This window comes from Ictalurus punctatus, chromosome 2 (genome assembly GCF_001660625.3).
Source record: "Ictalurus punctatus breed USDA103 chromosome 2, Coco_2.0, whole genome shotgun sequence".
NCBI lineage: Eukaryota > Metazoa > Chordata > Actinopteri > Siluriformes > Ictaluridae > Ictalurus > Ictalurus punctatus.
The window spans coordinates 35,854,647-35,871,492 of NC_030417.2; the positions used below are offsets into that span (position 1 = coordinate 35,854,647).

Below are 16,846 nucleotides of genomic sequence, written 5' to 3' on the forward strand. Positions count from 1 at the left end.
TACGCTAATATGCGGGTGATTTATGCAGCAGGGCGGGGTTATGCTAATAAGTGGATGATCGGAGAGGAACGTGCAGTGAAATGACTGTGGAAGTGAAGACAGAAGGTCAGGGCCAGACTCTGTGTTTAATGTTATATTGATATTTATATTGCAAGGTGTGTACAGTAATACAGAGTCTTGCATAAGTAATCACCCCCCACCCCCCAACCCCCACCACCACCACCCCAATAAAAATTACACACATAGCGTTACAAATGGACTTCATTTTAATTATACATAATGAAACAGCCCATATTACTGATGTGGAAAAAAATCATTCTATTTACAAATAAAAATGTAAATGTTGCAGAATCAAGAAGACCAAGGAGGTATCTATGACATTACGAAGTACTAAACCTGTGGGGTGAATAATCATGCAACCAACAGGTCTGCTTTATTATTTTTTTTAAATGAACCTTCGTGTCAAAACAAACACATTACGCTTGTTGTGTAAATAAAATGGTAAACATCACAATTAAATCCATTTCCAGGTTAAAATACAAATAAAATGTGCAAGGGGGTGAATACTTCTGCAAGGCACTGTATAGTATGTGCATATTTTATCATACAGTCTGATTAAACTATCTGTGCATCATGAAATTCTTCTGAGGTAGATTGTGTGTGTGTGTGTGTGTGTGTGTGTGTTTGTTGTGAACTGTTAGCCATGCAAGTAACCTTACCTGCATTGCAGTCTATAACATGTGCTGTAAGTGGTCAAGTGTATATGTGTTGCGCGTACCTTTCCTGACATTGCTGTCGGTGGTGCGGAACTCGCCAGCACTGAGCAGGAAGCAGGCGCGGTCATGCGGGTAGCGCCCAGTCCCCGTTGCCGGACTCCTGTCGTCCGGCCCCAGCACCTGGTCTATTGTGGGGCAGTCCTCGTTAGCCAGGGCTGCGTTAGCCGCGTCCCCGTTCTGCTTTGAGTCTATCAAAGGCAAAGACGGGACAGGAGTCAGAGAAGACATGATGCACAGAGATAACACAGTCAAAAGTTTTAGAAGAAAAATATGTACTTTAACCCACATTGTTTCATATATCATAAATCAGTCACTATTCTGGTAACAACAACAACAACGACAACAAAAAAAACACAAACAACAACAAAAAATCTATGTTGTTTTTAAGTCAAAACTAATCTAGCGAACATGGAGAAACATTCTGCGAATATTTAATGTCATAGACATTTTATTTTTCATTCAAATGATGGAAACCGGTTCCTGCAAATTTAATATCTGTCCTTCTGTTGTATTCATTTACACTTTGTACTTTACGATTTGCATATTTATTAAGGACAGTTTGTACAATATGGACAAAAATGAAAAGGATCAAAAAACCTAGCTATGTAAATAAGAAGCTTGTGTGTGTGTGTGTGTGTGTGTGAGGAAGAGAGAGAAAGAGAGGGGGGGGGGGGGGAGGAATATCAGAGTCACGTGGTTTAATAGCTGCAGAGGAACAACAACGCAGATCTCACGACGGCACACCAACATACTTGTCTCCATCATGCAGCTAATTGTATCCTGTATGTGTAAAAAAAAAAAAAAGAAAAGAAAAGAAAAGAAAAAAAAGAGGAAGCATTGTTTTTCTCCTTTTTCTTTTTAAAAAAAAAAATCACATACACACACTACAGACACTACAGTGTCGGCGTGAGAGACGCACACGACACCCAGAGAGAGAAGCTGCGGAGGAACGTGTACTTATAGCCTCCGAGACAGCTGTCAAATTTAATCTCATAGCTCGACAATTTACAGAAATATCCCACGGGGAAGACACGGAGAGATGGAGGCGGGGGAAGAGAAGAAAGAGGGAGGGAGAAGAGTAGGGGAAAGTAATGAAGCACGTTGCATACATGTATGCCAAACATAAATATCTCTCACACACACACACACACACACACATACGGAAGGCTGGAATAATAAGGATGCATTTTACAGTTCAGTACAGAGGTGTGTATCAGCACTGGGATTCCTGGGTGGGTTTTAATTTCATGCGGGCGGACAGATATGAAGCTCACGTGACAAAGTACTGTACGGTTCTTTAACACGGGAGCATACAGAGTGCTTTGGTGCGGTGATGTGTGACAGCATTTGTTCAATATTTTAGGAAACAGAACCAACTAACAAAAATATCTATCTGTCCTCAAGATATGAAATCACTACAAGTAAACAGTCAAGTGAATGAAGAAATATTTCTAAAAATACAAAACGTAAGAAATAAAACAAATAGTGGTGTGCCGGTTATAGGAAAAGAATCAACGCCGGGGTGGCGCGATGGGGCGGAGTTACCGTTACCACCACAAAGTCGATTATTTTGGTAAAAAAAAAAAAAAAACACGTCCTGAAGTGTTTTGTTACACAACAGCAATTTGCCAACGTTGACATTTTTTCCAGACCTTAAAGAATGATGTACTTTTTATCCATTTATAGTTACATTTAACGTTGCGGAATGCCATGAAACAGGTTGGTTCCTGTTCTCACTTACACTATCGCAGCTATAAACCGTCGTTCTCTCAGCAGTCCGTCTTCATTTCTCTCTTTTAAAGCTACAGCTTTAAGCCTGACTCTTACAAAGCGCCGACACTGGAGACTCCTTCCAGAAATGTTAAATGAATTTCTACTCATGGAAAACTTCACCATATCAACGAGCTGCTGTTATAGAAAATGAAGCAACACCTTATGACTAATCAGATTTTAAAGGAGACCTGTTTTAAGCATTTTTACAAGACGTATTATAAGTCTCGGGGGTCCCCGGAAAGTGTCTGTGAAGTTTCAGCTCAAAATACCCCACGGATCATTTATTATACCATGCTGAAAAAGCCCCTTTTTGGGGTGGAAGCCAAAACACGCTGTTTTGGTGTGCGTTTCTTTAAACGCAAATGAGCCGCTGCGCCCCGCCCCCTTCCCAGAAGAGAACAGCTCGTGCTTTGGATACTACGTTAGCCGTGGATTCTGCGAACAAGCTCATTCGGAAAGGCGATTTGCAAACATTCACAAAATAGAAAGTGCGATACTTATATCTTCTGGATAAAGCTGGATCACAAACGGTTAATACTGATCGATTCCCCCTCCCCTCTCCCTCTCTCCATCTCTCTCTCTCCATCTCAAATCAAATCCTGCTTTGTATTGACCCGCGTTCACAAAGTAGTCTGATGTCAAATGATTTAAGGTATTTTTGAGGGGCACATCTCCTTCAAAAATAGAACATCACTGCGTTTTCAGTGGCTCTGATTCTGGGAGTACATAAAGACTCAGGTTCATTCTTACAGACAACAACAGAACGGGTATGAAGCTTGCGACGTGGAGACATTCTTCCCATCACTGTAGCTGTTCCGGTGCGGAGGACATGGCGGACTGTATGCAGCTCACTCAGGAGGAGGATCTATGCGAATAGGGCATGGTCCCTGGGCGGGGCTTGTTCCAACGTGACGTCACGCTAGGGCGAAAATTAAAACGGCTCATTCTGAGACACTGTTTATGATTTACGGGGACTATAAAAGAAGGAGTGGGTGGATTTTTGGCATTATAGCATTTCTGCATGATAGGTCCCCTTTAAAAACTGTAAATGAAGACGCACGATCTCGTTACTGAAGATTACAGTTCCGTTTTTTACTGATATTATCTCCCACTTTCCAGTAGAGAAGATGGTGCCTACGAAGGCAGCATAAGGTCTTCTAGGACTTCTAGGGCATGCTAGAGAAAACTAATGAATAACAATAGTGTCTTAAAATGTCTTAATGTGGGAAAAAAAAAAAAAAAAAACTTTAGCAATTATAATACTGTAAAACTTCACACCCTCACACACAAACTTCCATTAAATGTACAGTAAGTAAACTTTCCAAAAAATGATGAAATTCCAGGAGGAATAAAACCAGCTGCAATGTGTAGGCTGAGAGAGAGAGAGAGAGAGAGAGAGAGAGAGAGAGAGAGAGGCTCAGTGACAGGTCAGAGAAGTGCCAGTGTGGACAGCACCATTGTGGCAAAGTAAACTTAACAAGCAGAACTTTAAAAAGCTCAGTTATATAAAGTCAGCATGAAAGTGTGAGGAGATCCCATCTCAGACACACACTCACACTCTTTGGCGCCTTATATAGCCTTGTTGCATCAGTGAAAAGCCAAAAACGCTGCTCACGTGAGCGCTTATTAATTAGTGCAATGACCAAGTGTTTTCACGTATGGGTTGTTTTTTTATTTATTTTTTTTTTTTTTTAGAATTTTTCAATTATGACACTGAAACTGAATTCTGTAACCTACTTAGTATTAATCAGTCAGGGACATCACGGGACGTTTTAGGGCCATTTATGTTGGGTGCTGTTGTTTGCTGCTAGCACTGAACTCCTGATGCTGAGTTTTATGTTAGGGTAACATATTAGGATGGGGCTTAAACAGTATCAATAGAGGGAAATGATCATGGTAGTCTTGAGCACACACTTGAGAGAATTGCCTGATGAAAGAAAGCGTACATACATGAAGTACCAGTGCTCAGTGCTTGCGGAAATAATGATAAAGAGTCTTTATTGGTCACAGCGTAATGAAATTATTGTCTTCACATATCCCAGCATGTTAGAAGGTTGGGATCAGCCATGATACAGCGCCCCCTGGAGCAGAGAGGGATAAGGGCCTTGCTCAGGAGCCCAACAGTGGCAGCTTGACAGTGCTTGGGCTTGAACCCCTGCCCTTCTGATCAGTAACCCAGAGCCTTAACCATCAAACCACCACTGCCCCGAGAATGAACTGCTCTGTCGCATAACATAATTGAATCATATTTTAAAACGTGGAATTGCTGATATGGGGAAGTTTTTTTCTGCAAGGAACTGTTTATTTAACATTTCTTTATGCTTTGTGGTTCCTCGGTAACATTACCAGTCCATACAGGATTTTGGTCAAAAATTCTTGATTTTTTGGAGTTTTTTGTGCTTTTTTGGGGGAAACTACTACTACAATGGCGAAATCGCAATTGCACGGAATTGTCTTTCGCAGTGATATTTGTTAGTAAATGAGACCTCTTGGCTGTACTCGTGAATCGAAGACGGCTTTGGCTGAATACGTGTTGTGATGATGTCACAAAGCGGGTCGTGATGACGTCACATGACGCCTCTTGGTGCAAAACCGCAAGCTCCTCCGAAAATCATGGAGTTTGTTTGATTTTTTGTTCATTTCTTCCATCGCAAAATTACCATTACAAGCTGCGTTTTGTTTTTGTTTTTTTTGTCTTATTAACTTCAACAACGTTAACTTCAAGGCTGGTGAGGCAACGACTGTTTATAGCTGCTATAACGTAAGCGATAACACGACCTAACTTGTTTCGTGGATGTTTCACGACATTAAATGTAACTCTACACAATCATTTGTATAAACAAATGTATGTTAGCACTGTACATTTTCTGGAGTATAAGATGAACCAAACATGTTGGGACATACATTTACAGGCAAATAATCAACTTTAGAGTGGTAACATTAACACCTGTTCATCACACCTACCTTAGTGCTGTTTATTTTCCTTCATCAACACACCCCAAGTGTTTTATTCCTTACATATAATGAGTCTTTATTGGTCACATATACATATGCACAGTGAAATCTCTGGGGTCAGAGCAGCCATGATACAGCGCCCCCTGGAGAAGAGAGGGTTAAGGGCCTTGCTCAAGGGCCCAACAGTGGCATCTTGGCAGTGCTGGGGCTTGAACCCCCGACCTTCCGGTCAATAACCCAGAGCCTTAACCGCTAAGCCACAACTGCTACATATCACGCACCCATCCTTTCAACTATCGAGACTATCACATTCCCCAAATAATCAAGATGAGCACCCACACATCGCGCACACGCACACACACACATATACCTGCTCTGTTGATCTCGATGATCTCTTCCTGTGCCAGGGGGCAGTCCCCTGCTATGCTGCCGCCCAGCACATTACCCATGATCCTGTGCGGCGAGGCAGTGGCCATGGCAAGAGCATCGGGCTTGCAGTAATTGGGCGAGCCGGGCTGCGGGGCTCGTGGGATGTGTTTATTCTTCTTCTTGGGCAGCTTCTGCTTGGCCATGGCCAGCGAGTAGTACATGCCGAAGTTGTTGACGATGACGGGCACAGGCATAGCGATGGTGAGCACGCCAGCCAGGGCACACAGAGCGCCAACCAACATGCCCGACCATGTCTCAGGGTACATATCGCCGTAGCCCAGCGTAGTCATGGTGACCACAGCCCACCAGAACCCGATAGGGATGTTCTTGAATGAGGTGTGGGCGCTGGCCGTGGGGTCACCCGGGTCAGCGCCGATCCTCTCGGCATAGTAAATCATGGTGGCGAAGATGAGCACCCCGAGTGCCAGGAAGATGATTAGGAGAAGGAACTCGTTGGTGCTGGCGCGCAGAGTGTGGCCCAGCACACGGAGCCCGACGAAATGGCGCGTGAGCTTGAAGATCCTCAAGATCCGGACGAAGCGGACGACGCGCAGAAAGCCCAGCACGTCCTTGGCAGCCTTGGCCGAGAGGCCGCTGAGCGCCACCTCCAGGTAGAAGGGCAGGATGGCCACAAAGTCAATGATGTTGAGCGAGCTCTTGAAGAACTCGGCCTTGTCGGGGCAGAAGATGACGCGCGTGAACACCTCAATGGTGAACCATATTACGCACACGCCTTCCACGTACGTCAGCCAGCTGTCCGTCACCACCTCGAACATCAATTCCTCGCGCGTCACGTTGCCCACCGTCACGTTCTCTGTACGGTTGTAGATGGTGTTGAACGCCTCGTGCGTCTCCAAGCAGAACGTCGAGATGGAGATGAGGATGAAGAAGAGTGAGCCGAACGCCACGTACTAAAGATTCAGAAAGAGAGAGGGAAGAACATGATCACGTCAATCAGTTGAATAGTATAGTGTACGATGTCAGATTAGTTACAGTCAGTTTTTTTTTTTTGGTTTCAAAATGACCTAAAATATCAGTTGCATTCAATAAAATAGCAAGTACAAGTACAGATAAAAGGTGAATGCTGTAGTATCTCAAACTTTATATGAATTTTATGTAATTGGACCTTTATCAATAGTTAATCAATAATTGTTATCAATAATTAGTTAAATCCCCCATCTACGCATAAATAGACTGATAGGACAACTGTTTGTGGGTGCATTCACATTCAGTTTTGCTTGCTTGTGGCTTTTTGCAATCCGGTGCCTGTCTGACCGGCTCTCGAAAGTATTGGCGCCCTACACGCGCGGCTCTCGAAAGTATTGGCGCCCCCGTCCCGGTTTCGCCACGGCAAGCACCACTCACGGTTTCGTCAGGAAATGTACCGGTCTAGTTTATATTATTATAGTCAAGCACTGGTGGAGAGAGAAACCGATACGCATCCACTGCAGCAAAAACGGAAAATAGAAAAGTAGCATCATTCTGCCAGCAGAGAGCGCCAGATTCCACAATCAGTAAGAGAGAGCGAGCGAGAGCGAGACAGAGAGAGAGAGAGAGAGAGAGAGAGAGAGTGCACACGTGTGTGTGTGTGTGTGTGTGTGTGTGTGTGTGTGTGTGTGTGTGTGTGTCATATTAGCCGTAAAATGCCACTGCACAGAGACAAGGAAAACACGCCTGAGAAGGCGGCATCGAGAAGGGGAGGGGAGAAAAGACGGCGGAGCTAAGAGAGGCGCATTTTCAAATGGGGGTGTGATGAAGGGCGGGGGGGGGGGGTTCAAGGTTTGAAACCATTATGACAGGAGAAAGAAAGATAAGAGGTAAGAGAGATAAACGGAGACCGAGGTTGTAAAGAGAGGAAGCGAGAGAGGAAGTGATGTCGCACTGTGTTCTAGAGGAATGTGATGCGGTGCGGTGCCACCGTTCTGAAATCAGAGATGTCGCGTCCGGCTCTAATGCAGAGAGAAGGGCATCGATCAGCCGGTGTGAGCATGTCCCTGTCTTTTATCTCCTCCTATCACCTGAAATCAATATAATCTGATTGTCTCTGACTGTCCTAGCATCCAATTACACACACACACACACACACACACACACACACACACACACACACACACACACATACACCAGACCTCCAAGAGCAATTTCTTTAATGCAGCATTTCACATTTTTCCAATTTTTTCCCCTACAGCTACTACGTTATCAATGATATCATGAGATGTTTGTAGTGCAGGACAAACAACGCACACACACACACATATAAATAAAGACTTAAGCGTTTGACAGAAGCACCTAAAAAGTCCCATCTTTAAGGACGTTTCACAGTCAGGTCAATCCCCTCGAGACGGGATGAGCAGCAGTGAAAATGAAGGATTCGAGGTGTCCTGGGAGAATAAACCAATTCCCCAACCTGATTAGCATGAACTAATTTTTGACGAGCCCATCTCATCTCGGCCTCAAAACTCTGACGAGGCGCCCGACGTCACTTTCGCGCCACACACACGGCCTGCTCCAGATAGACCCGAGCTCCAGATACGGAAAGCCGAAACATGAAATTTACACACGAACAAAAGCGAATCATGAATATTAATAGCAGAGACATGCATTTGCAGGACCATCTGGTAGTATCATCTTAGCATTTTAGACTCGTGTTCTGTGACTTGTGATTGTGGTTTGGTGTTAATCCGTTTCCTGTAGATGGTGACAGCTGTGCAAGTTCACATGACCGGGAAATGATTGCTTAAATATTAGAAATTTCAACATTCAGGCTCGTCGTAGCCTAGTTCAGGGGCATTCGACTAAAAGACAATCCAGTTGTATAAAATTCCTGGATAAGGAATCTGGATAAGCGACTAACAAGCCTGAATGACAACACTTGCCCTTTAATGCGTGATAAGTTTTTGGCTATAAATAAGAGTTACGTTTTGTTTCCTAGTGGATCTTCACGTCAGCACTTCTGACTAGCGCTCCAGTCTGTGAACAAATGAGACACGTCAGTTTTCGAATTTCGACACGACGATAAACACACACTTCTCGATTACATTTTGTTCTTGTCGACAACGATTAAACAAAATGGACAAATCTATGAGAATTTGAATTATATGAAAATAACCCTGTAGCTAGTCTAGTCTCTGGTCTGACGAGCTTCCTTCAGCGCCATAGTTTACATACTGTAAATACATGTGATTGGAGAAAACTAAACAGAGGATCTGCACTGCAAAAAGCACACAAACATAGTCACACATATTGGTAACACTTTACAATAACAGTACGTGAATAATCACGCACTAATTCTCACGATAATTAACACTTCCTTAAATATGAACCGACGATGAGTTACTGCATGTACTAATCATGAACTAATCAAGACCTTAACTAACCGTAACTACAACGTGAGTCTTATGAATTTATGCGTGAATAACGACCACTTTAAGTACGTTAGTACACGTTTGTTCGTGAATGTATTAATTAACACTAAATCAAACGTGCCCTATAAGAAAGAAATTGAATTTTTAAAAAAATTGACGTATAATTTTCCGTATGCAGCTATGTTGCTAGTGTTGACATCACTGGACAGTGCGTCCACTTTCATAATTGACATCGATCCGCCTTATCGGACGTAGAAAGACGCACTGATAATAAAACACCCATCGTTTCATCTCGACGCCATCCGACGATGGTTGGAAATGATGCGCGTTTAATTCGTGTTCTTTCCAGTAAAGCACGTTCGATTTAGTTTACCCCTACTTCGTTGTGGTAGGCGGTCGTTATTCACGCATGAATTCACAAGACGTCATAGTTAAGGTCAGCTGTTTATTAGTACGTGATTAGTACATGCCTTAACTCATCATTAGTTCATATTTAAGTAAGTATTAATTCAGGTATTAGTGCATGATTATTCATGTACTGTTATTGTTCAGTGTTACCAATTTATCTAGTATTCCCTTATATACGATTACAATGGAGCAAAAATGAGATTAATAAACCCATTGATTCTTCATTTCTTATTCTCTCGGCAGATCGTTTAGCTTCTCTCTAGAAATAAATGCTTAAAATAAGCAACCAATAGAACACGACTACAGTATTTCAAGATTTAAATTTGTTTATGGTTTGTTTTGTCCTGTCCAGGGTGTAACCCTACCTTGTGCCCGATGCTTGTCGGGACAGGTTCCCCGTAAGCGGTATAGAAGATGGATGGATGGATGGAAGTCTAGAAATAGATTATCATCATCATATAGTCGGTTTATTGCAATCTTATCCACTGGAAATACTAGATATATTTGACGGCGATACGATTGACGACCAGCCTCCCAGCCGCCATCTTTAAATCTGTTCTGTGTTTTCCATCTACTTTAGGTTTCTTCCCTACAGTTATTAAACCCCGTGGTTGTTTTTCCAAAAGGTATATGGTTCCATGTTCTGATACTGTATCCACGTTGCAATGCATCCGAGAGAGAACGTCATAGGTTTATTGAACAGGAAGAAGCAAAGTGAAAGCGCCCCTTCATACATTACTACTGACCAATCGCAGCAGAGATAGGTGACAATTTCACACACAATCTCAGCATACAGCACCAGGAATAGCGCACTTGTAGGCTGTGTATACCTTTGGTATATTAAAACCATTGGGAATGTTATTTGAAGTCACTGATTGGTGGAAAGATTTGCTATCAAAAGTAAAGCTGATTTAAATGGATTTGACCAGCTTTTATAAAGATTTTTTGGAGATTTCTGATGATCCAGTCTGCTGCAGGTGAAATACTACCTTCAGGAAGGTAGTTCGGGTTCGGGTTACACACGGACAGATTGTCCTCACACCGTGGTTCTTGGCCTGGTTAAATATCTAAGGTGTCAAGCTCAAGCCTGCGAGAACTTGCAAAAAAAATAAAAAAAAATATTGAAGCATATTAGTTTCAAATGTTATACTCATTTCTGTTAGCTCTTTTTTTCCCTAGAAACATCCCACTCTGGTTTCAGGGCCGGTTGTTTGTGTTAATCGATAGAATACGTAATAAAAATAGACTGTGTTAAAAATTAATGACATTAGTTTATGGCCCTTCAAGGGCTCACAAAAATGCTGACGTGGCCCAAGTTTAACACCCTGCTCTAAACCTTCTGCACCTGGTGTGCATATTGAGTCAGTTCATTGTTTGCGAACGTCTTAGCGAATGGCTGTCCGGTCTTGGTTTAAACACAACTCTCTGCTGCACACACACACACACACACACAACACTTAGAACATCAGTTTGTTTAAAGATTTAAAGGGCCAGGAGAAAGGCCTTAACGGTTCTCGGCCATAATGGCTCTCGGGCAACTCGTGAGGTTGCCAGTTCGAATCCTGTCGATGCCGCAACCGTCCGTGGACAAGAGTCCCATGGAGCCAAACTGGCTCTGCTGTCTGGGTGAGAGTGGCATACTCTTTCTTCCTGTCAATCAGAGCAACCCTAGTAGGTATTTGTGAGGACATGTATGCGCAAGACGGTGGATAGCACTTTCCTCTGAATGTGCAATGCAGGAGTTCGAAGAGATATGCTTGGCTGGCTTCACATGTCTCGGAGTAAGCACGTGTTAGCCTTTTCCCTCCCTGATTGGTGCCTGGGGTAGGGTCAGTGCTCTGAGGTGGACCCAGTGTCCAGGGTGTACTTTCACCTCATGCCTAGTGTTCCCGGGACAGGTTCTGTAACCAGGATGAAAGAATGAGTGAACGGGTATGTCCGGTCGAGGTAAAGGTGAAGGAAATTCGCCTCACGGGATGCGAAAAATGAATAAATGACCCTTTTCCTCATTTTTCATTAATATTATTACTAAAAGTATGTTTAGAAATCTTTATAACAGTGTAACGATGATGGACATGGCTTTCCTCTACAACAAAAGAATCACTGCTACTGACAGCTTGCTGACTCGTGTCTGTGAGCGCCTGACAGCCAAGTCAGCACAATCACTCCAGCAGAGCGCGAGTTCGACAATCGCCATCCGTGACGCATTAATAATAAACATCAGCCACCTTTGCCGTGTTCTTTGCGAGTCTGCTTTGGTGTGGATTTTTTTTTCGCTGCCGTGTATCAGCAACTTCTAAAATCAACAACACACTCACTCACCGCTCATCATGTACACCAAATGCGTGTGGAACAAACACTATGGGTCATACTGTCATAAGAAAATCACCGATGACAGTGGAGTTACTGTTATCGGCGGAAAAGCTGTGAATTCTTTTCCAATAACAGCACGTCCCGAGGTGTCTTATTCCTCTTACACCACAGCAACTAGCCAAGAATTGCCTTTTTTTTTAACGTGTTAAACAAAGACACAATCGTACCTTTTATCCATTTATAGCTACATTTAAATTTGTGGAACATCCACATGACAAATGAGTTCCTGTTATTATTATTATTTACATCATAGCAGCTGTAAACAGTTGCTCACTCACCTTAATGAAGTTAAAGAGCAACGATTTGGAAACATCCTGAAGACTTACGGACCTTTACGAAGCCCTGACACTGGAGACTCCTTCCATAAAATGTTACATAAAACTCTCCTTACAGAAAAATTCACCACATAATTGTAATTAAGTAGTAACAAAGTAGAGCGATAGTAAAGCCAAACTGTAGTAAAACTTAAAAAGGTACCTAGCGATAACAATAGATCGTATTTTATTAATCAAACCCACACACAAGCTTGCGATTACACTTAATACAATGCGGCATTCATATAACTTGCATTCGGCCTTCTGGGAAATAAAGTATAAGTTGAACTCTGGTCTTAACCCTCAGCTGCTCAGCTCAGTGCTTGGACCCTTCTCTCCGCTAATCGCTTACGGCATCGCTATTTCTGTTTCATTGTCGTACGACAGGACGTGTCTACGGAGCAACTTCAAAATGGCGTACACAAGCAAACAGCGGACCTCGTAAAGATAGCCGTGCGAGGACTGAACATGGATATTTTGTCGAATTGTTCAAATACCAAGTGGTGTATTTAGCAGTGGAAGGGGAGGAGAAACGTGTTTCTCTGCAGCCTCGTCTCGGTATTAAAGCACAGCCCCCATTGCTATGAGGCTCACTGCAGCAAGTTTAAACATTCCCTCCAAACACGACTGCAGCAGGATGGAGTACACACACACACACACACACACACACACACACACACACACACACTCAGTATTCTTCCGTCTACAAATCCCACCAATACCAATGCAATCTTGAAGGACAGATCCTCTTACAATAGATACTAGATCCCCCGCTATAATTAAAATGAACGCTCAGGCTGTGGCTCGGTAAACGGTGCTATAAATCATTTGGACAGGGTGTTTAGGCATGTCCATATGACGCGGACTGAAAACAGGAGAGTAGATTTGGGTGCAGTGGGAGAGGCTGTGATGCAGAAGGAGTAAACAACAACAGAAAAGGAAATGGATAGCGCAGAACGGAAGACGGTGCAAAAACAATATAATATGATACCACACTAATCGTCTTTATTCCAAAGCACTGTTGAATTCTCAAATCTGATTGGTCACAAGGTGATTGGTTTTCTCTAACAGCAGCTCTGACAGTAGTGCAGCTACAAATCACAGGTTTATACGAGTACGCTCGTTCGATCCGTTTCTATAGGAACAGCTCATTCACAGGGACTTGTACAGCAGACGCTCCAAATAAAATCGACAGGTTTTAGGAACGTGATTGTTAATTTATCAAAGAAAAATATGCTCATCGTTACTCGATACGGGGAAGTTTTCTGCAAGGAGTCTCCTGCGTCAGCGCTTCATAATAGGCGGAGCTTTCAGACAGAAGAACATATTTACACTTCCTGTGCATTTTGTGACGCATTCTAACAAGACAAGCTGCGTCTCTTTTGTCTTATTAACTTCGAGAGAGAGAAATAAAAAGAGAATAAATAAAAAAAAAAAAACTGTTCATAGCTGCTATAAAACTAGAGACCAGGAAAAATGAAATTGTTTCCACAACAATAAATGCAACTATAAATGGATAAAAAGTACAGTCCCCTCCGAAACTATCAGAACAGTGGGGTCAATTCATTTGTTGTTACTGTAGTACTGAAGACATTTGGGTTTGAGATCAAAAGATGAGAAGAGTGTTTATAATTTCAGCTTTTTATTCCCTGGTATTTATATGTAGACGTGTTAAATAACGTCGAACATTGCACATTTTGAATCAGACCACCCGATCTGTAGGTGAGCAAAAATATTGGAACATGTGACTGACAGGTGTTTCTTGTTACCCAGGTGTGTCCTGTTAGATTGACTGTTTAAACAATAAATAGCTCTGAACATCTGCTCTTGGGTTTTAGCCTTAAGTTGAACCGTGAAGGCTGAATTTGTTGTTAAAAAGGATAAACCATCATGACTATCAGAGAGCTGTCTATGGGAGCAAAGCAAGCCATATTGCTGTGATATCCAAGGAATAAAACACATTCCGACATGCTGGAATAGTAAAATAATCAACTTCAGGGTGTTAACTTTAACTCCGCTTCATCACACCACCCTAACGTTGATTATTTTCCTATAACCGCACACCCCCAAGTGTTTCATTCCTTACATAATAATATCTTGATATTAATTGACTAACATTTCCTACTGAAATCTTTTTTTTTCTTCACTTCTTTGTATTTTCTCTTCACTCAGAGTAAAATGGTAAATGGTCTGCACTTATATAGCGCTTTTATCCAAAGCGCTTTACACTGTGTCTCATTCACACACACACACACACCAATGGTAGCAGAGCTACCATGCAACTTGCCACCGGGAGCAATTTGGGGTTCAGTGTCTTGCCCAAGGACACTTTTGCATGTGGAGTCACATGGGTCGGGAATCAAACCGCCAACCCTACGATTAGTGGACAACCCGCTCTACCACCTGTACCGCAACCACCCGAGTATCGCATTGACATTTCATTCGGTTCCCTTTCAGGCCGCCTCTCTTACGCATGCTTTCCATTTCAGCTTCACCATACTCCTCCTTCACCACTCCAGCTTTTCTGTCACAACCTTCATAATTTTTTACTGATGAATGATGATCCGATGAGTAAATATGCCTTGTCTAGTGAACACACGCGTATGGCAGTCGACAAATACACGACCGGGGAGTTCGTCAGGGAAAAAATTCCCACTCAGCACAATCCACAGAAATGTTGTATTCGTTCTCAAGCCATATTTTTCATTTAAAAAATAAAAAAAAAACAGGTGCGCATATAAAACAATTAGTCTGAAATCATTCGTAGCATCAAGTTCAAACTTGGATGGAAGATTCTTATGTTGGGAAAAACCGGATAAAAGTTGTAACTTGCTATGACTAGCGGTGGAGAGAGAGTGTTGCCTTCGTTTGCATGATACGTGAGTAAAAATAGACGTCTTCTATTTACATTTCTACTTGTGTACAAGTACAAAAGTGGCTTGTTTTGGACTATAATCAAGTATCAAAGTAAAAGTACAGAGTTATTTTAGTTCTATTATTTTCATGAGCTGCTTCTAGAGCTGAAAATAATCGCAAATATTCATATTTCTTAAACATAAGCAGAAACCCATCCATCCATTTTCCATACTGCTTATCCTACACAGGGTCATAGGAAAGCCTGGAGCATTTCCCAGGGAACTCGGGGCACAAAGCAGGGGACACCCTGGATGGGGTACCAACCCCAACTCCACACACGCAGGATTCGAGACGCTAACCCCAAAATGTGCTTCCACTAAGCCACCGTGTCCCCATAAGCTGAAACCGTTTCTTCAAATTGGTCGGAAATAAAAGACTCATTCTTCTATTCTAGCATTTTAAACACAAGCCCAAGGACGTCTGACAATTTTCAGGGTTTACAAGCTCTGACTGTACAATATGGACCGCTTACAGCCAGCTTTCTCGGCCAATTAAAAGTTGCGCTGCAGTATGATTTGGTTTGCTGCGTTTTGAAAGCAAATCATTTTCAGATATTTTAGCCAAAAAGTATAAAGTCGGCAAAAATGAAAATACTTTAATAACGTGGAGATATCTGTTTACAGGAATGAAGTTACATGTGAGGACACAGAGGTGTGGGTGTGGGCCTTGGTACTTTGGGAAGGTTTTGGTCTCTCCATTTGACCACAACAATTCACAACAACTGGAAACAGTGATGTCCTGATCATGTGGCAGAATGTCGTATGTCATATACTATGCCATTCTCATATCAATATATATCGTAATATCAATATATCATATCACTAAAGGTACATCTGATATACTCATACTCGTATGTGACATAAACTCACGGCCTGAGTTATATCTCCCTGCATTTCTTGCCTGGTGTCCCAATGAAGCTAAGGAGGGTTGGGTCTGACCAGTACCTGGATAGGAGACCACCTGGGGAAAACTAATGTTGCTGTTATAAGTGGTATTAGTTAGGTATAGGTATTTGTGAGGCCTGCAGGTGGCGCTCACCCTGTAGTCTGTGTGGGGCCTAATGCTCCAGTATAGTGACGGGGACACTATACTGTAGAAATAGCCCTCTCTTTCGGATGAGACTTCAAACCGAGGTCCTGGCTCTCTGTAGTCATTAGAAATCCCAGGACCTTTATCGTAAAGGAGTAGAGGTATAGTCCTGGTGAAATTCCCCCACTGGCCCTTCTCCATCATGACCCCCTAATAATCCCATCTCTGAATTGGCTACATCACTCTCCTCTCCACTAATAGCTGGTGTGTGGTGGGCGTTCTGCTGCACAATGACTGCCGTCGCATCATCCAGGTGGATGCTACACACTAGTGGTGATTAAGGAGAGGAGAGGAGAGGACCCTTCCCCCATGAAAAGCACTTTGAGTGTCTAGAAAAGTGCTATATAAATGTAACTGTAACTAACTCAGAACAGCGGAGGAGGAAGCTTTAGATTTGCTCATGGATTTAATCGTCCATCATGTTTAGCTCTCACTTGAACTTCTTGTT

The 16,846-nt window shown here is 42.7% G+C and overlaps 1 protein-coding gene across 4 annotated transcripts in view; it reads right to left on the minus strand.

The window, feature by feature from the left end:
- Positions 1–16,846, minus strand: part of kcnc3a (potassium voltage-gated channel, Shaw-related subfamily, member 3a) — a 111,045-nt gene that overhangs the window by 31,969 nt on the left and 62,230 nt on the right. For 3 of the 4 annotated variants that reach the window (XM_017458606.3, XM_017458547.3, XM_017458555.3), the window contains exons 3-4: positions 5,875–6,844; positions 779–964 (exon numbers count right to left, since the gene is read on the minus strand). In XM_017458606.3, coding sequence (XP_017314095.1) covers positions 779–964; positions 5,875–6,844 — 1,156 coding nt within the window. Of the gene's footprint in view, positions 1–228; positions 965–5,874; positions 6,845–16,846 lie in introns of those variants that run through there. The other variant, XM_017458580.3, reaches the window with a different exon arrangement.